Source organism: Penicillium coprophilum (assembly GCF_028826855.1).
Source record: "Penicillium coprophilum strain IBT 35676 chromosome Unknown utg000004l_segment0_segment0, whole genome shotgun sequence".
Classification (NCBI taxonomy): Eukaryota; Fungi; Ascomycota; class Eurotiomycetes; order Eurotiales; family Aspergillaceae; genus Penicillium; species Penicillium coprophilum.
In genome coordinates, this window is record NW_026622723.1 from 7,076,686 (window position 1) to 7,096,810 (window position 20,125).

At 49.6% G+C, this 20,125-nt stretch overlaps 6 protein-coding genes across 6 annotated transcripts; 3 read left to right on the forward strand and 3 right to left on the reverse strand.

Moving 5' to 3' along the window:
- Nucleotides 1-1,821: 1,821 nt before the first annotated feature.
- On the reverse strand, nucleotides 1,822-5,904 carry N7500_007090 (phosphoribosylformylglycinamidine synthase; the record flags this gene model as incomplete). Its single annotated transcript, XM_056678234.1, has 1 exon — nucleotides 1,822-5,904. One exon carries the CDS (start codon nucleotides 5,902-5,904, stop codon nucleotides 1,822-1,824), a length of 4,083 nt encoding a protein of 1,360 aa, XP_056533234.1.
- Nucleotides 5,905-7,140: 1,236 nt separating this feature from the next.
- On the reverse strand, nucleotides 7,141-9,824 carry N7500_007091 (uncharacterized protein; the record flags this gene model as incomplete). Its single annotated transcript, XM_056678235.1, has 2 exons — nucleotides 7,141-9,684; nucleotides 9,747-9,824. The coding sequence occupies 2 exons, from the start codon at nucleotides 9,822-9,824 to the stop codon at nucleotides 7,141-7,143; spliced, it is 2,622 nt and encodes an 873-aa protein (XP_056533235.1).
- Nucleotides 9,825-10,026: 202 nt separating this feature from the next.
- Nucleotides 10,027-11,419, forward strand: N7500_007092 (glycosyltransferase family 15 protein; the record flags this gene model as incomplete). The annotated part of the gene is made up of 4 exons (XM_056678236.1): nucleotides 10,027-10,168; nucleotides 10,250-10,513; nucleotides 10,569-11,187; nucleotides 11,263-11,419. The coding sequence occupies 4 exons, from the start codon at nucleotides 10,027-10,029 to the stop codon at nucleotides 11,417-11,419; spliced, it is 1,182 nt and encodes a 393-aa protein (XP_056533236.1).
- Nucleotides 11,420-11,901: 482 nt separating this feature from the next.
- On the reverse strand, nucleotides 11,902-13,180 carry N7500_007093 (cytochrome c oxidase subunit VI; the record flags this gene model as incomplete). Its single annotated transcript, XM_056678237.1, has 4 exons — nucleotides 11,902-12,307; nucleotides 12,386-12,503; nucleotides 12,641-12,686; nucleotides 12,834-13,180. The coding sequence occupies 4 exons, from the start codon at nucleotides 13,178-13,180 to the stop codon at nucleotides 12,189-12,191; spliced, it is 630 nt and encodes a 209-aa protein (XP_056533237.1). The 3' UTR covers nucleotides 11,902-12,188.
- A 1,201-nt stretch (nucleotides 13,181-14,381) lies between these two features.
- On the forward strand, nucleotides 14,382-15,679 carry N7500_007094 (elongation of very long chain fatty acids protein; the record flags this gene model as incomplete). The annotated part of the gene is made up of 3 exons (XM_056678238.1): nucleotides 14,382-14,960; nucleotides 15,016-15,298; nucleotides 15,357-15,679. Coding segments are annotated over 3 exons (1,185 nt in total), but the record flags the coding sequence as incomplete, so codon positions are not given.
- Nucleotides 15,680-18,539: 2,860 nt separating this feature from the next.
- Nucleotides 18,540-19,967, forward strand: N7500_007095 (uncharacterized protein; the record flags this gene model as incomplete). Its single annotated transcript, XM_056678239.1, has 1 exon — nucleotides 18,540-19,967. One exon carries the CDS (start codon nucleotides 18,540-18,542, stop codon nucleotides 19,965-19,967), a length of 1,428 nt encoding a protein of 475 aa, XP_056533239.1.
- Nucleotides 19,968-20,125: the final 158 nt, after the last annotated feature.

Here is a 20,125-nt window from a genome sequence, read left to right on the forward strand (position 1 = left end):
ATAGTATGAGGTGTAGTGGCAAGATGTGATCATACAAGGATAGATGGAACCCCGGGGTGGAGTTGTTCTTATATATCTGAGCTCCGAAATATCTTGGTGCCGAGTTTTCGTCGAGTGGATCATAGCGAAAATGTAAAAGAATGAGAACCATTCATGTGTTCAAGCGCATCCATACATTTCGACCAGCGGAATTTCTGATATCGACTCCCCAGATGACTTGCCTGATATGGAAATGTGGCGCTAGCCCAATTAGGCAATATGCTACGATGACAGCATTGACTCTAATCGCCATCTTGATCTTCGGTGTCTCCTTTCAGGAAGAAAGCTTTGAGCACACTGTTTTTTTTTTTTTTTCGGTGAATCCAAGGGGTGTGAGGGTCTAATGAGACATTGCTGAGGCCGGATTTCTCTTAAGCACTACTTTTACACTAGAGAATGCGCGATTTTATACCAATATTTATATGTCGATCAAGTATACCATTGATGAGCCCCTGAAGAGCAGCTGAGTACATCGAAGCCTGACCTTTTTTTTTTTCTTTTGTGCCTTGTCCAAATGCATTACCCGAATGGCATCATGCAAAGCGGGTCAGGCTCAGAGCAGCCGAGTGCGTCGTAGCCTAACGACCTCTTTTTTTCCCTATGTTCAAGCTTCTGTCCCGACTTCCAGCTTGGCATTCTTGGCATTCTTGGCACCACTCGGAAGCGGGTCTAATTGTGACCACCACCCATAAGAAGCTCAATCAAAGAGATAAGCAGCACAGAGTATCTAGAGGCCGAATTATGATGAGAGTCGTGCTGTTCATTGAAGGTTAGATTAGACGTCACATGTGAAAGGCGTGTGTGTTCAATAGTATCTACTGCCGTAGAGCCTCGGATATGGCATCAAACTCTAGACTAGGGAATATTTACAGCACGATTTATCCATTTCAGACACAATCTACAATTTCTATGCCGCAGTGGGTCAAACACTGCTCTTTTCCCCTTCTTTTTTTCCCCCTTCTTTTTCCCCCCCTTTTTTTTTCCCAGTTTCCACATTTTCTATAGTTCGGACCGTATTACCAAATAAGGCAATTTGAGTGGATCTCCTGATTGGGGAAACCGAAAATTAAAGCTTTGCGGTTCACCTCACCCCAGCATTTTCTATCTCGTTCTAGATCCTGACAGACCTTCCTTGGAAGTCCACCAATAACATTAATTTGTCCACAATCTATCCTTTCTGGCCACTTGCCACTCGCCACTCTACTATGGAATATGGAATAGCTTCAATCCTTTCATGTTGCTAGCCTCAAATGCGGAAGGTAAGATATTCAGAAGCCAAGTTCTGGCTTGACCACCATCTAGCTCGCAATAACTTGGAACTTGGGGAACAAATGGATCTTTCTCAACTTGTCTTCTGGTACTCATATGGACTATAAGGAGCTTTGATACTGCAGGAGATCACTAGATCCAGGGCGAAGAACAAATGAGGTGAATTTATTTTTCTCAACTTCTCTGTCGTTACCCAATGGCCGGAATTTGCGCGTTGTAACCACAGTGGCTGAAGGTGTCTGAAAACTTATTGGGGTGAGCAGAGCGGTAACTGGGTACTCATCGGTCTTCATATTAGAGAAAGCTTGGGATATCTTCACGTGCTAAGTCATACAAGTACAAGATTGTAGATTGGTATGGGAAAATTATTGATCATTTTGATATATACTGATTTGAAATATCATTCTGGTTATTTTTTTTCCAACTCCAACAGAAAATATATGGACAGAAACCCAGAAGGAAAAAAAAAAAAGGAAAACGAGTTAAAAAAAGCTTAAATAAGAACTAGACATTCTAACCGACCCACCGTCTAGCACTGTAGAAGACCCGTCCCCAAGGGCCAATATCGCCCCAGGACTGGGCGTTCGGAGGCAACCAACTGGCGATACCGTTCATGACAGTACGCTCAGGATGAGGCATGATGGCAAGAACACGGCCGTCGGGACTGCGCACACCAGCAATACCCTCGGGACTGCCGTTAGGATTGAAGGGGTACTTCATGGTGGGCTTAAGGGTGGCATTGTCGACGAATCGGACAGGGGCAAGACCCTCGCGAACGAAGTCGGAAGCCGAAATGCCCTGGGATCCGGCGAAGGAGGCGCGACCCTCGCCGTGAGCAACGGCAATAGGGAGCGAAGTGCCATCCATGCCGTGGAAGAAGACGCTGGGGCGGGATGGGTCGGGGTCGGAGATGCGGGCCATGCAGACACGGCCTTCGTACTGCTCGCTGGTGTTGCGCTCGAAGCTGGGCCAGTAACCCGCACCGGGGATCAGATCCTTGATACGAGACAGGAACTGACAACCGTTGCAGACTCCCAGGGCGAAGGTGTCCGGGCGCTCGAAGAAGTCCTGGAACTCCTTGCGGGTGTTCTCGTGCAGCAGAACGGACTTGGCCCAGCCCTGACCGGCACCCAATACGTCACCGTACGAGAAACCACCGCAGGCGGCGAGACCGGCGAAGCTGGAGAGAGACACACGCCCGGAAAGAATGTCGGTCATGTGGACATCGACGGCGGAGAAACCGGCGGTGTTGAAGGCAAAGGCCATCTCAGCTTGACTGTTGACACCTTGCTCACGAAGAATGGCAACGCGAGGCTTGTTGGCGAAGGGGGAGTATTGGGAAAGGCTAGTCATCATGGGCAAGCCTTTGTCTTTGGGGTCGAAGGTAGGGTTCCAGGAGAGACCGGGGTTGGCATCGTCAACGATGTTGGCATACTCCTGCTCCGCGCAGTCTGCGTTATCACGGATCTTCTGCATGTGGTAGGAGGTCTTGGCCCAGATCTGCTGGAGGCTGGAACGAGTGTTCCGGTAAATCAAAGAGGCCTTGTGGTAAATCGCTAGGTCCTGCTTGGGCTGTTGAGAGACACGTCCAATCTTGTGGATCAGACCTGGAGGAGGACCGCAAGTGGCGAAGGCTGAGCGGAATTGGATCTCGTGCTCCTTGCGGACCTGGAAGACGGCACCAAGCTCTTCGGTGAAGAGGCATTCAATGACATCCTTGGTGTTGAAAGAGGAACAGATGTTATCAAGCATGATCTCAACGCCGCAGCGACCGGCGAACATCATTTCAACAAGAGTAGTTAGAAGACCACCGTCAGAGCGATCGTGGTAAGCCAAAACAATTCCGGCTTCCTGAAGTTGTTGTGTAGCGTCGAAGAAGTCCCGGAAGAGATCGACGTCGCGAATGTCGGGGCACTCGGAACCGACTTCGTTGAAGACCTGGGCAAGGGCCGATCCACCAAGCGTTTTGCGACCGAACGAAAGGTCAACAAACATGAGAACAGTCTCCCCGACTTCTTCGAATCTGTGAAGAGCGGGGGTCCAGGTCTTGGTGAAGTCGCCAACCGGTGCAAAGGCAGAGATGACACAGGACATGGGAGCAGTAACCTCCTTGGCCTCATTCGAGGCCTCATCCTTCCACTTCATTTTCATAGACATTGAGTCCTTGCCGACGGGAATGCTGATGCCAAGCTTAGGGCATAGGTCCAGACCGACAGCCTCCACGGCTTCGTAGATGGCAGCGCCCTCGCCAGGGTGGCTACCGGCGGACATCCAGTTGGCAGACAGCTTCACGTGGCTGAGACGATCCACAAGATCGGAAGCAGCCAGATTCATGAGCGACTCAGCAACAGCCATACGAGCAGACGAGGCCGAGGAGATGAGAGCCAGAGTAGGCTTCTCACCCATCGCGAAGGCTTCACCGGTCTTGATACCCTGGGCCAAGGAGGTGGCAGTAACCGATACATCGGAGACGGGTGTTTGCCACTTGCCAACCATCTGGTCACGGGCCGTTAGGCCACCGACAGTGCGGTCGCCGATGGTGATCAAGAAAGACTTGGAGCCGACTGCAGGCAGAGACAGTACTCTCTTGACTGCCTCACCAACAATCTCAGTCTTCGAGGTGAGAGAGGGAAGATACTTGCTGAGGCTAGAATCCACAGCGGGCAGCTTCAGCTTGCGCGAATCCACAGTTCGGGTCATGCGAGGAGTCTTTCCGAAAAGCACAGACAAAGGAAGGTCAATGGGAGCCGGGTACTCCTTCGACTCTCGGTCAAGGAGAATGAGTCTCTTTTCCTCCTCAGACGAACCGCCGCCACGACCGACAACGGAGAAGCCACAGCGCTCACGCTGAGCGATACTAGTGAATTTGTTCATGCTCTCCTCGCCAACGGCCATGACGTACCGCTCTTGGGCTTCACAGCACCAAATCTGCATGGGGCTCATGCCACGGTCGGTGTTATCGATTTCACGAAGCTCAAACGTAGCTCCCAAACCTGAGTCATGAATCAGCTCAGGGAGGGCGTTGGACAAGCCACCGGCACCAACATCGTGGATGAACTTGATGGGGTTGTTGTCTCCCATGGCCACACAGGCATTGATAACCTCTTGGGCTCTCCGTTGAACTTCGGCATTGCCTCTCTGGACACTAGCAAAGTCGAGCTCAGCGGATCCCTCGCCAGAAGCGATACTAGAGGCAGCACCTCCTCCCAGACCAATCAGCATAGCAGGCCCGCCAAGCACCACAAGGAAAGCACCGGGCTTGACAACATCTGGGTGCTTGATAGCGTGTTGGGGGCGAACGGTTCCCACACCGCCAGCGATCATGATGGGCTTGTGGTATCCTCGCACTTCCTTTTCACCGTTGCCCACATCAATCTCGGTGAGCAGAGTGCGGAAGTATCCACCAATGCAGGGACGGCCAAACTCGTTGTTGAAAGCAGCGCTACCAATGGGTGCCTCCAACATGATATCCAAACTACTGGCAATGTGGTTCGGCTTGCCGACATCGAGCTCCCATGGCTGTCTCAAGTCAGGAATCAAAAGGTCTGACACACAGTAGCCGGAGAGACCGGCCTTGGGGCGCGAGCCACGACCAACGGCGCCCTCGTCACGGATCTCTCCGCCGGATCCAGTAGCCGCACCAGGGTAAGGTGAAACGGCAGTCGGGTGGTTATGGGTTTCAACCTTGGCCAGGAAATGCACAACTTCCTTAGTGTGCATCCACTGTCCGGTGGTTGGATCGGGGGCCCAGAAAGCGGCCTCGGGGCCCTCCAGCACGGCAGCATTGTCGCTGTAGGCACTAATGGTGTGCTCAGGGTGCTTTTTGTGTGTATTGCGGATCATGGCAAACAGACTGTTTGGCATGGGCTTGCCATCAATCACCCAGGAGGCATTGAACTGCTTGTGTCGGCAGTGCTCCGAGTTGACCTGAGCGAACATGAAGAGCTCGACATCAGTGGGGTCACGGGCAATTGCGCCATTCGGACCATACGCCTCAGCCAGGTAATCAATTTCTGTATCATCAAGGGCCAAGCCGAGCTCCGTATTTGCCTCCTGGAGGATCTCCGTGGGGGACTTGGTACCGCCCTGGAGGGAAATGGTCTTGAGGGGTTGGGGAGCGTGCTCGGAGAACATGAGGCTCAACTCGGGCTCATCCTTGCTGATGATCTGAGTCATACGATCATGAAGGATGTCCATGTACTCTGGCTTGTAGTCCTCCGCACCGTTACGAAGACACGAAATCTTCATACCCCGCTCGATCCGCTTGACGTACTTCTGCAGGCCACAGACGTGCGAAATACCCGTTGCCTGGGAGCTCCATGGTGAGACCGTTCCGGTCCGTGGGAAAATGTAGAATGTATCGAATTGACCATCGGTGGACTCAAAGGTAGGAGGGATGTCTGTGATATCACCGTACTGAAGCAATTGCTCGAGGACCGCACGCTGGGGGTTGTCCAGGGGTTGGGTAGTATGCACATAGTGAATCCACTGGGCCCGGACGTCCTGGACACCGATGCTGGTAGCGATAGCATGACCTCGAGAGCGGGAGAAGGCAACGGAGCCTGGGATGGCCAGATAAGTATCGGTAGAAGTCATCGTGAAGCAAATTGGGTGTTATCCCAATTAGTCAAGTATGACACAGGAGACGAGAAGTGATTCTCCTAGTATCGAGAATTGAGTGGCTTGAGTGCCTCTCTCAAGTAGACTTGAGAAGATCGCTAGAAGAGGCCGATGACTCTATCGCTCTTTTTTTTGTAGGAGAAATGAGTTTCCCCCGCCCTAAGCCAATTGCGGCTTATCTTACTGGATCATGTGCCGATAGCAGATTTAAAGTTTGACAACAAATTTCTTCGGTTTCACTTTCTTAGATAATCATCTATCCCTTCGTCTATCTTCATCTATCTTGCTGAGAGAACTGGTCAATTGATACTGAAACTCCTAGGATCTCTCATATTATTTGACAGTACTGAAAGGAGAATGGATTGAATGGAGGGCTTTGCTCCGGAGAGTGGGGCCTGGGGGAGAACTGAGTCAACAGGAACATCGGCCCGGGGAATCCTCTCGGTACAACATAATACTCGGTACAAAAAAATCACCACAACAATGAGGTTTTTTGGGCCCCTGAAACCCTATAATATAGGAAATTTATAGTATATCCAGAATTGAATTCACCCATTAGCCTCTGAACAAACGAATAAAGAAGCCTATATAGGATTATTGGAATGGAATCTAGACACTGAGGTAAGTATGGTTTCATATATCAACCTTGGAACATTCCTTATAGCATCCTGTTTGGCTTTTGATCTTTGGTTAATCGGTTTCTGATTGCCCGGCAATGGCAGAATACTAGAAAAGTTTAGGACAGGAAAGGGCTACAAATATATAATTTGAACGTCGATCAGCAGCTATATGTGGGAAACGCTGAAATTCTTCTGTACCGAAAGATCAGATAAGTCTAGATGCCATTTACAAGCGATCCATCAGAGAATCTTTAAATCACCCTTCCAGCCCATGACTGACTCAATCCCATGTTACTGTGCCATCCTACACCTGGACATGTTTCTATATTCCTTTTTATCCGGGCTCTGAGTCTCCAATTCCATAGGGGTGATCAGCATGTCGACGGCCACGGATCAAAAAGGGTTGGTCAACGGGTCGAGTTTCCAAATTGAATAGTACACAGGTTCAGCACTACGTTACTTTGGGACCGAAATTCACGTATGTCGTCAGTAAAAAAAAAGGCATGGCATCTTCCACTGCCTGAGTGTCAATGTTTAAGCTATGTAACGCCAACTCCCGCTGGAACCAAAACAAGGGTATTTGTGTCATGCATCACAGCCTACGCCAATTTCGTCTCCATTCCAGCCTGTCGGCAAGGATATTCCAACTTTCAAGGCCATCTGCCTGAGCTAAAGTTCTCAGTCCATCTGTGACGACGGTGGTCAGATGGCTGAAGTGATTATTGACCGTTTTCATTTGCTGCTTGTAGGTCGAGTCACGGAATGAGACTGTGAGTGTGTTTTCGTGGTTCAGATCATCGTAGTCCTCATCATCATCAGAGTCGAACTCGTCTTTAGAGTCTCTCTTTGTGTGTGGTAACTCCGAATTCCCCAGGTGTTGGTCCTCGTCGCCGAGCAAGTGTGCGGCTTGTAGATCTGCGTAATGAACACACAAATCTAGGAGATTGATTATTGCATCATGAACGCGTGATGAACCTTCAGAGAGGAGGCACTGGGCTTCCAAAGAGGACATATAGGATTGGTGGGCAGCTATCATAGCGTCGACATCTTGTGCGCCAGATAAATCCTTGTGTAGAGATTGGATTGATGTGGAGATCACAAGATAAGTCAAATGGCCGTAGATAAAATCAAGGACCCAGAGCATATTATGGTGTAGAGTGTGTACCAAGGTGGCATTGTCGTCAGGTGTGGTGATGCGGGCGTTGCGAATACGCTGTCTCACAATAGCATATTTAGCGCGCCTGATTTGCATCAGAAAGGTCGAGATCCGTTGGTAAGTGTGTATTGCTTCCTCGGTGATTATGTTCGCAATAGGCCACGGCAGGCAATAATCAATTGAGATTGCTTCCAGAATCCCCACGGTTCGATGATTGTTTTGAGAAACCTGCGATGGAGTACTAGCTGATCGCACGAGCAGTCTAGATGTGTCAATGACAGATATTGAATTGAAGGCCGTCCTTGATATCTCAGTGAGCAGGAACCTGTCATCCCAAGACCGACCCCGATCGATCAGCTCAAAGATTTTGGCGTCAATCATGCTGACAGCGCTCATGTCTTTGGCGAGATAGACATGGTGGAGAGCATCAAGGGATTTCCATAATCCGCATTGTTGGTCGAGTTCCGTTCGCAATAGGCTAGCGCTGAGTGAATGATCCACATCCACAAGCTTTTCAAAAGCAGACTCTACTAACGCGGGGAAGGGTAGTAATACTGATGAGTCCTGGGAAGAGAATTCCTCAAATTTCATGGCCTCAATGTTTGGTGGCGCATTCAGATGGCGCAGAAATACCATGCTTTTCCCCGCCGTGAAAACTTTCTGGACACCAGCTTCGAGAAACTGAGGGATTCGCTGATGCGCGTGACCTGTATCCAACACAAACCAGTCATGCCAAAGAGTTCGTAGATCCCCGTTCTCAGGGTTAGCTCGCACAAAGAAAGTGCTGTCAGAAGCATCGACCTGACCTGTTTCCATCCAGAGTCGAATTGAGCTTGTATACGTTCTGAAGCACATAAAGAATAGCTCCGGCAGGTACTGAGACGAAATTTCGTCGCCAAGGGCTTCCAACATGCATACTAAATTGTATAACAAATCAAGGCAGCACAATGGCTGATCGGTCGAGTTTTTGCCTAGCTTAGCGATCATTTCTGCGAGCAATGCTAGTTCATGAGAGTGTTGACGAACGTCAACAAGAAGCTGGATGAGACTGATAGTTGACCCGGCGGAAAGGTATTTGCACTGGACTTGAGATAAGAGTTTATCAAATGCAAGAAGACGTTCTTCTAGGCCCCGACAGAAAGTTTGCATGTACGGAGTCGTTTGTGGGAGCTTGGTGAAAGACCGCACATTGTTGAGTTTGGTGCCTATCTCGCTGAAACACTGCAAAAGAGAGGCCAGGGATTCCCTAGATGAATGTGCCAGCATGTATCTTCGATCCACTCCAAAATCATCGCCTAAATGAACATAAATGGACGTTGGAAGGCCCTGAAGCATGAAGATAGTCTCTCTGGCGAGTTGAGTTTCTGTGATCAGTCGCGAGGTGGATGAGGCACCTCCTTCAGGCAACGAAGGGTAATTCTCCGCTCTCCAAAATTGAGCCTTTTCTAGAGAGACAACTTGATTCCCATTGTCTATTGGGACAAAAAATTCCTCTGGGATAGTGTAACCATCGTCCACCGTTGTGGCAGATTGGGGCCTATGCTTTGGGATAGATACCTCACTGGCGACGGATGAAAAGTCATCATCTGACGAGTCCCCGGCAAAGTCTACCTGTTCCCATATTTCTTCGTCGCTGAAGGCCGTCCCATCCGCGAATAGATCCGACCAAGAAAATTTCTCTTTTGGTTCTGGTGCCTTGGTCCCTTCCGCTGGACTTTTGACAGTAGAAAAAAGAGCCGGGCGATCTGAGAGTTGCAGTAAGAGACTCAGGGTCTCTGGGAGCCAGGAGTTCCGATTGCTCTCCAGTTCCGCAACGCGTATACGAAGGGCCTCGGCAAGTTCATCTCTATTCAAGATTTGAAACTTTTCCTGTAGTCCCTCGAGTTGCTTGGCGACTGCGAACTGGTCGGTGCGCGTATGAGAGCCAGTTCGGAGTACCCCTTGTACGCGACGCTTCAGACTTTGAGCACGCGCAGATCCCTACATAGATATTAGTACGCCATGCGCAGTGATATGAGACTGATGGTAATTCAATATATTACCTTCTGGTCCGGTGGTATCTTAGCAACGGAAGTGATCAAGGCATCGGCAAGCGTACTTAGATCGGCCGCGAGAGCCATTTTCAGACATAAGTTTGGGTCCAGGATCAAAATTAAATCACATCGAGATGTCTCCGGACGTCATCAAGTGACGAAGCATAAAGTGAAGAGAGATCCAGATGTTTGCTTGGATGACGCTAGTCCGGATAAGGAATGATGGCCACTCTTAATCCACGCCTCTCTCTCTCCGAGCATCTCCCCCCTTTAAACAAATACCACCATCATGGCTATTGCGCGACCGATTCGCATGCTAGGTGCAGCATGCATCCTTCTCTGTCTGTTCCTTGTCTTCCAATTACACCAGAGTTCCTCTGAGCCGGGGTCTAAGTTGGCTCATGGCATGAAAAAGGATCCTCTTTTAGATCGTGCGTGACCTCGGTGCCTTGTAACGCCTCTTAGTACAAGCACCGCAATATAAGTGACATGGTAACTAACTGGCTTTTTAGCTACCGGAGAGCCTGCAGGGACTCTATGGCGAGCCGACGAACACGATTACTCCCCCAATAGCGAACAATCGGCCCGCACGAATGCTGCGCTCATTACCCTTGTTCGCAACGAGGAACTGGATCAGCTGCTCTCGACAATGGGTGACCTAGAGAGAACGTGGAACAGCAAGTTCAACTATCCATATATCTTTTTCAACGATGTGCCCTTCACCGAGGAGTTCAAGCAGAAGACTCAGGCAATGACCAAGGCCAAGTGCCAATACGGTACGGATTGCAGTCCGGTTAAAACGAGAGGAACCACAGCTAACTTCGGAGGCAGAGCTTGTGCCCAAAGAACACTGGGAAGTCCCAAGCTGGATCAATATGGACCTCTTCCACGAATCCGCAAAGCTGTTGGAAGAACAAGACATCCAGTACAGCTCCAAGGTCTCCTACCACCAGATGTGTCGCTGGAACAGCGGCATGTTCTATAAGCACCCTGCTCTCGCAGGCTACCGCTACTACTGGCGTATCGAGCCCAATGTCAAGTTCTTCTGCGACGTCGACTACGATGTGTTCCGATACATGGAGGATGGCAATAAGACCTATGGCTTCACCATCAACCTCTACGACGCCCCACAGAGTATTCCGTCCCTTTGGCCCGAGACTCAACGATTCCTCGCCGCCAACCCGTCGTACCTCAGCGACAACAACATGTGGGAATGGATTACAGATGACGTGGCTCGTCCCGAGCACACCAAGGGCGCCAATGGATACTCTACCTGCCACTTTTGGTCCAACTTCGAAATTGGAGATCTCGACTTCTTCCGCGGCGAAAAGTACGAGGCATACTTCCAGCACCTGGATCGTGCAGGTGGATTCTTCTACGAACGCTGGGGTGATGCTCCTGTCCACTCCCTCGGCATTGGTCTTTTTGCCGATGCCGCCAACGTCCACTGGTAGGTCACACACACACACACTCTCTCTCTCTCTCCCTCCTTTAGATAGCCCTCACTCACATATCTCTTCATTAGGTTCCGTGATATCGGGTACAACCACATTCCGTATCTCAATTGCCCCAATTCTCCCAAATGCTCCGGCTGCAAAGCTGGCCAGTTCTACCAAGGCGCTGACTTCCTTTCCAAGGAGGATTGCCGACCTACTTACTTCAAGTATGTTGGAACACACTAGTTATCACGTGTCCCGTTTGATAAGTTCTCTCGTCTCTTGTCATTCTGGCGAATGCTTCATGACTTGATTCTTTCCATCACCTTGCATACCCCTATGACTATATTACTGAAATCAGTGGCTCGGTACCCGGCGTTTGAGCGGACACATACCTGTGTGTATTGATGATTTCGTGTTCCCTTTTTCCTCCTTTGTTTAATTGCTTGTTACAAATAGGTTTTCGGCTGTGTTACTGTCCCTTGGAGAGCTACGGGGCCTTGTCTACATTGTACTTATATCGATTGCGCATGGTCACTGTTGAAGGCTCTGTTTGTTTATGGTCTGGCGCCTCTTGGCCAATTTGTCGCTGTTGGCATTTTTTGTGATATATTGGCGACTTAAGAACGAAAATTGAGACTAATACCAGCCTAAGCTACTGTCATTATAAGGATTCAACATTCTCCATAATATAAGTGTAGGGAGATTGATAATTGAGGAATGAGGTTTGAGGATCAAGGACTGAGGGCTTGAGCGGTTGATAATACAACAATGCAGGATGACTGAACAAGATGGAATCAAGATAGATTAAGCACCAACCAAGTAAGGCACAGAGGACCTTTTTCCAGACAACAGCAGCACTAACAACACAAGAGATCTCTAAAGTATGTATACAGTTTTCTCTTCTACCGGACCTAATCCTCAGCCAGTCAAACAGTGCTGGATAAACAACGTGCGAGGGGGTACTGTGTGTTTAAGAGAAAATTGACGTAAAAGTGGAATTGCTGATGGTAATTTACGCCTCCTGGGGGTAGAGCTCCTCCCGGAGAGCGACACCCAGCTCGACGCGCAGACCCTCAAGAGCCTCGAGATATTGCTTGTACTGGTCGGCGTTCTCGACCTTGGCCTTGACACCTAATCACAAAGTGACGTTAGCTTGGGATCAACGACGAACGATACTAATGATTCAAGACGGGTGTTATGAAGACATACCCTCGAAGACACGGACAGCGGTAGGGAAGTCGTTGACACGGCGAGCGGCCTTCAGGGCGGCAGTGAGGACCTCGACGGAGGGAACGAGATCGTAAGCGAAGCAGTTGTTCAGGTTGCGCTGTTTGCAAAGATATGCATTAGTCATTTGTCGAATTGCTGCGGATATAGGAGCCGCATGTTGAGTGACGGGTGTGGCTGATGCCATGTATCGCATGGCGATCAATATGCCTCGGGTGAAGTCGAGATAAGTCATACCTGAAGCTCGAAAACGTCCTGCACGCCATCAAATTCCTTCTCGAATCTGCCATTGGGATACCTTGTCAGTACAACACGTCCCTACCATGTCTAGATGATTGCCGATGTCCGTTCCGGGAAGCGCCTAACGTGGAGATGCAAGGCGCTTTTATTCCACTTCTTCGGCCTCAATGGCTTGCGATTGGGGGCGTACCTGGCAGAGAACTCTTCGTATGTCTCATCCTCGTGGCCGGAGCGGAGCATGGAGGTGGTACCGAAGTTGTGGGCGCGGGCGGCAGCCAGAGTGACCGGGGACTGCATCCGGGACCGGGTCAATTGGGGAGCTCTAAAGAAGCCGGTAGGGCGAACGGCGCGGGTCGCCACGCGGAAGATAGATAGAGACGACATTTTCGGAAGGGGACCACGGTGGACCGGACAGTAACAATGGTGAGGGGAGAGGTGTGGATGGAGGCGGGAAGGGGAGGTGAGAAGTGCCTCTAGGATTTTGCGGGTGGTGTGGTGTTGACGCCTGAGGCAGCTACACGGGTGCTGAGTCATCATCCGATTGGCCCCGTTTCCAGCTGTCTTGATCTCTAAAGGCGGCCGGTGATTGGCTGAAGGGTTGTCATTTCAAGATGCGTGTCATTGGCCGAGTCTTCAGGTCATCACAGTTGAGTTCATTTAAATTGTTCTTGGATTTGCTATGTCTCTATCTATCCATTTTATATGATAAGGTCAAACATTTCAGAAGTGATCCTGGGATTCAAAAGAGAAACTATGGTGATAGTGGGATGTCTAAGTATATATATTTTGAATCCAATTTCTGCGAAAGCAACTAGCTCCAAGGATTATTCGAGCAATTGACCCATGCCGCCCCAACGGTTGTAAGCCTATCACTATATAAGTGTAAAGGCTAGCATGAACCAGAGAAATTGACTCGATATATGAGTGGCAGCTTCCGAGCTTGGATCTTGGACGAGGGTTGGAATCGAGGTAATGGCAAAGTTATACGTATAGTTGGCAAGAACTCAATAAATTTGGGTTAGATAGATATACTGTTACTTTTGTACCCCAATAGGGGAAATTGACATTGAAGAAGATTCATATTGACCTGCATGTTTCTTCCTATCCATAGCTATGTGTATACTGTGGGCATTGACGCAAACTGGCATAAATAGTGTACAAACTTCCAGACCTTTGTACGCAGCGATGGACATTGACAAAGCTATGCCAATTACGTCCTCCAATGGCTGCAGTTGGAACCCTAGGAAATGACCCGATAGATTTCCATTCCAACACTTAAGGAACTAAAATCCAATGAATTGGCCATCAAGAGCAAAGGATAGTCAATTGCTGATGATATACTTCGTATAACTGGGTTGGAATAGTCCTCGGCAATTTTATGTATCGATTATTTCTTTGTGTAATACGCTACGGCCATTCGACTACACTAGCATGTGATAGCTTCGCGCCGAGCACAACCTGGCATTCAATAACACAACTTATATTGTGACATGTGTATATCATCATAGAAGCAAAGAATCATAAAAGATCCAAAGATCCCATGGTTTTAAGAGCCCGGTGTTTCATCGTTGGGATAACTCGAGTAGATGCGATCAGAACTTGATCTTCCCCTTTTAATAAAACGCTAAACCCCTTTGGGTCCTCAACGGACGCGCCGGACGCAAAAAGTAATTGTTCTCTCATTTCTCCAGCTTTTCCCTTTCTTTCCTCCCCCCTTTTTCACTTTCATTTCTTTAGATCTCCTTCCTTTCGTTCCTTTCCTTTACTCGGTTTGGCTTTTCCGGTGTTTGGCGGTTTACTGCAGCCTCATTACTGCCCATCAAGAAAAGAACAGCTTGCCTTCCCAGGGCTATCGCCATTTCCAATTTCACCTCGAATTTGGTTGAAAGAATCCAATCCTGTCACAATGGCATCCGAAATCCTCAAATATGTCTCGGTCCCGACCATCGATCGACCCTTTGGTGTGCACTTGTGGCCCCTCTTCGACCAGGCCTACGAGAAGGTTATGGGGTATCCCGCCAGCGAATTCAACTTCACTGAGGGTGTGACCCCTCTGTCCACCTTGAAGGAGACTACTATAATGCTTATCACCTACTACACCATCATTTTCGGTGGCCGTGAGGTCATGAAGAAGTTGCCTGCGTTCAAGCTTAACACCTTGTTCATGATCCACAACCTCCTTTTGACCACCGTTAGCGGCATCCTACTGGTCTTGTTCATTGAGCAGCTTCTCCCCACTCTCTGGAGACACGGAGTCTTCTACACTATCTGCGATCAGGACGGTGGCTGGACTCGCCCACTGATCGTTCTGTACTACGTAAGTCGTGAAGCGCCTGGACAAATAGACGAGAAACTTACACAACCTCGGACAGCTCAACTACATCAACAAATACATCGAGTTCATTGACACCATCTTCCTGGTCCTCAAGAAGAAGCCATTGACCTTCCTCCACACCTACCACCACGGTGCCACCGCCCTCCTCTGCTACACTCAGCTTATCGGCGTGACTGCCGTGCAGTGGGTGCCCATCACCATCAACTTGCTAGTCCATGTTGTCATGTACTGGTACTACTTCCAGAGCGCTCGCGGCGTTCGCATTTGGTGGAAGAAGTACATCACCATGCTGCAGATCCTCCAGTTTGTCATTGACGTCGGTAAGTGGTCCAGGCCCCTGGAAACCTGCAAAAAATGGAATGCTGACAGTTCTTCAAGGCTTCATCTACTTTGCCTCGTACACCTACTTCACATCTGCCTACTTCCCGTGGCTCCCCAATATGGGCAAGTGTGCCGGCGAGGAATTCGCTGCTTTGGCTGGTATCGGCATCATCAGCTCCTACCTGGTCCTGTTCATCTCCTTCTACATTGCCACCTACAACAAGGCCGCCAAGACCGGACGCCCCCGCCGCAACACTGGCCAAAAGTCGTTGATCGACATGAAGAACTTCGAACTTCCTTCCCCTGCCGGTACCCAGAACGGCGGCGCCAAGTCCACTGGCCGCTCCAACGGCCCTGTGACCCGCTCTCGCAAGGCCTAGGTAACCAGCTGAAGCACATTCGCATCTGAATGTTTTCCGAGTGTGCTTTGGAAGAATTTCATTGCCCACGGGCTTTGACTGTTGAATCATCCTCGGATGAGCCATTGAATTAGAAGTTCATCCAATGCTGGCTAAACACAGCAGAAGGGCAGAGTGGCTGCTCTTGGGTGATGCGTCCCTATATTTGTTTAATGAATGACCACCTCATGATGCCAGGTCCATTACCCCGGGCATGGGATATGTGCCTCGGACTTGTCGGAATGCATGCGCCGAAACCTTTGTCGAAAAACCTTTCGGGGATAGCTGTTGGATTACCCCGACGGTCTCGTCATGGTTGTATTTTATAATGTTTTCTTCTTCTGTTCATGTTTGCTCCCTTCTCACCCTCCGTTTGGTGGCAGGCCATTGGATTGTACCTTTTTATTATTGTTATTAAAGTATTCATTGATAGACGTTAGTTGATAGTATCAAAATGAATGTAATTCTGCCCGTTCTGAGATGATAGTCTGTTCGATCGTAAAAGGGAGTATAGGCAGATCAGATACTGTATGGCTGGTTTGCGGCTGGCCAGCAAGGAATGTTGGCTTCCGAAGTTTGAATGATTGCCTATGCTGTCAGCACCTTCAACGCCGTGCATCCGGGGCCCAGGATGCATCTCTCATGCACACACAGTCTGTATCATAAGAGAATACACAGTCAGACCGTCTCTCGAGACTTTCCATCACTAAGACCCATTCATTTCACCCGAACAATTGGAAGCCAAACCAATACCCAGCTTGTTGATATGGTAGCGCAAAGCTTGTGAACTGACCTCTGTAGCAAAATGTGCAGCATCATAATGGAGCCTGCCGTCAAAAATGCAAGAACCGTCAGGTGGAGCATATGTATGTGCGCATCATGATCTGTGCGACAAGGCACAAGCAACGCCACGAAAGCGACATATCACATATTCCCCGGACGTTATGACCTGGCGATCATCAATGTGCCGAATGACGAAATGGGCAGGGTGTTCACCTCCCAGAGAAAGCAACGGGCCCTCCCCCCTTCAAAAGTAACTTGAACCCGCAAGGTGAGGAGCAAGGCAGTTTATATCCAGCCTCCCACCTTTCTTCAAAGAGCGGTGCAGTCACCACGTCTCCCGATCCCAAGCCCAGCCATTCATATAATGGGGCTGGGCGCAATTCAATAGAGACCAGAGGAAAAGTTAAAGGCCAGAAAATGAATCATTGGCCCACTGCCTATGCTCGTCGAACGTACCCCGTAAAAGGCGCCTTACTTGAATGTCATGCGTATGATCTGTATCAAGACTGGACATGCAGGGCCCGTCTTTGCTGCCGGGGCATAGACCGTTTGAGAAAATGACCGGAAACAAAAGCAATGGTCTGCAGTAGTGGCCGTGTCGTTGATAGTGAGGATCGACACATGGACTTCCCGTGGCTCCGAATTGTAAAGTATTAGATCAGACGGAGTAATGGCCGAATAGCTCGAGCGTTGAGACCCACGGGGTACGGAGTAGTGGTCCACATAATTAAGTTGAAGCAAATGTCAAGAGCTATGCAGAAAGTGTTTGCACAAAAGAGTTGGGAAATAATCCTTGCTGGTGATTGTCAATGGTGTAGGGTAGAGTATTATCACCGATATGATAGATGATATGATGATATCCGCAGGCGAGAATTACCACATTCTAATCCTTTATTCCATACTCCCTAGTGTAAACACAGGTGGGTGCGGCCCCTAAAGAATATACCTTCACGCCTCCCCCTGGGTCAAGGTTGGCACTGAGGACCCCTGACATATTAGCAAGGACCGACCTATCCCATATTTTGATACGGAGTACTCTGTACCTGGATGCTGAATACTCGGAAAACCAGTTTGAAGCTAGAGAGGGAGTTCGTGCTAGCGTGTTTGAACTATAAACATACACTCCACTGATCGCGGGCGGCTAACTTGGCAACGAGGATTGATATGATACGAGTTCTCCTGGCTCCTGTTTTCCCAGGGATCCTTTGATTGACATGGGCGCGTCGCTTCACATATTTCCTGAGCTTGATAGGGAATGCTTTTAGGAGTTTGATTGGGGATGCTTTTAGGGAGAGATGTGTACATGTCTCCCTTGGGCTGTGGCAATCTTGTGTTCTATTTCTCTCTTTCTGGCTCAGTGCATCAAGTCAGGCCCAGTATGCATACGTGTCCAATCAACTGAAACAGATCTCGCGGAGTATTAGGGCGCAGGGCTTTGACCAACGATAGGTCATGGTGATCTATCAGATCGGGCCCAAATACTTATATGTTTTTGTTTTGTTTTTTAATTTAAATCTATTTATTTCTCTGACGAGATGTTTCAATTCAGCCTTCCCACGACCAGTGTAACGCGTTAATCCCCCTGCTGAAACTGATCCTGGCTTGCCAACCCGCCCTAGTTCTCCCATGCAAGGGTGAGACCAATCACGACTCTCAAGGTTCACTACGCGCTGAGAACAGATTTAGCAAACTTAGCAAGAATAGTACTTCCAGGGCTTATTAAACCTTTCCATTTTTGTTTTTCTACACGTGTGGACCTGGCATGGAAAAGTCCCTGGATGCCTCTTTTTCTTCGATTCCATATATTGGCTTGACTGATGCCCTGCTTCGTCCCACTCTCCACTTCCTTAAAGAGTCGTATTGTCGCCCTGGTGGATTCGCAGATCTCCTTTGCAGCTTTGTACTGGGATAACAGCTATTTTACCCTTGGATCCCCTCTGCACCCTGGGATTATCAGAGGGCTGGCTTTTTAGGGTTTCCATCACCTTTTGTCTGGGAAATACCTATACTTGGGACCACCCACTCTTCCTTTTGTTCTAAACCACCGATTTACAACCATATGACTGTTGGCAATATGTACGAACCGACTCCATCGTTGAGCCTTCATCGCTTGAGCAGGCATAGCCTCCAAGATCGCTACGAGTCAGACGAGGAGGCTGTGTCTGAATCTGATACAGGCGCCCAGGATTTACTTTCCTCGCCCGTAGGCTCACGAGCTGGAATCTTCGATTCAGATCTTAGTGCCGACGATAACTCTCTGGACCCTGAGTCTGACCAGGATGAACAAATTCTCGCTCCGCCAATAGTCAAACGGCCCCGGCCCGTCTCTTCGGCTACTATCAAGAGAAACAGCAGTGCCACCTTTGACGAAGATACGTATGTATTTGACCCGGAGGAGCAGATGATTCTTGAACTGCCACCGTCAGACTCTCCACCACAACTCGCATCCAGCACCTTTTTACAGCCATCGATATACGTTTGGCCCAAACCACCCCGGCCGGCCACCTCGAGGTCTCGCTCTACTTCACCATCATCGCTCTTTTCAGTAGAGGAGGCCGACATTCAGATTGCAAAGAGAGTGACTATGATGGAGCCCCGAACTCGTCCGACACTGATCTTGATCAACGCTCTGGGGACACGATCAAAGTCAAAATCTCGTCCCAGCCATTCCCGATCCCGGGAAAGCAGCCGCAGCCGCTCGGTGCTTGTCAAGGCCGACAACCGACTTACAGTGCCACGCTCGTCAAACCCAGCAACCAAGTCGCCGCGAGTATCTGAGAAAAGGAGCACTATGAAGCAGGCACCCAAGCCAGCCGCAACCCAAACCCCAGCCCTAGAAGACGTCACACAGTTCGCAACCAGTGCAACCATCAACCGCGTCTCCGAAATCCCTCACCTCTATTTCCCAGCACCACCACGCACACTCCCAGGCCAAGAGTATCGACCCGGAGCGCGAACTCCAGGCTGCGAGGGCTCTCAAAAACCAACCCCGCCACCACTGAACCTGCATGCCCGCCGACCCCCCGCAATGCGCAGCACAAGCGGAAACAGCGTCCACACATACACCTCTCGTCCACCAACACCCTTCTCAACAGAGGACCCAAACGCTTTCAAGACAAAGAACTACGGCGACCTCAACAGAGTCTGCAGCCCGGCCTCAATCTCATCCACCTCATCGAAGCGCATGCCCTCATCCTACAGCGTATCGAATATTCTCACAAGCCGCTCACCACTGATGATGCGTCGCATGACAAGGAAACACTCCGCGTCCAGCGTGCATTCGCTGAGCAGTCTGCGCTCCGCGGTCGACGTCAATGATCCCTCTTCCTCGCAGGTCTCCGTTGCTACACAGCCAAACCCACCTCTCAGTGCCGACTCCCATCCCGTGCGGAAGTCAAGCCAGCGTCGTCATTTACGGCATCATAGTGTTATGCCTGGGAGGGGGTTTATGGGGTTGAAGCTCGGGAAGAAGTCGCATGCTAAGTAAGGCTTAGGTGGTGTATTTCTTTTTCTATTCTTGATACTTATATATTGACCGAGTAATGTTTTATTGGGCGGAAATCTCTCGGATTGTGTTTACGGGTTCTGATTCTGGCGTTTGGGACTGGGCGTTACTGGGTTCTTTTTTCATCTCTTCCCCTTGTC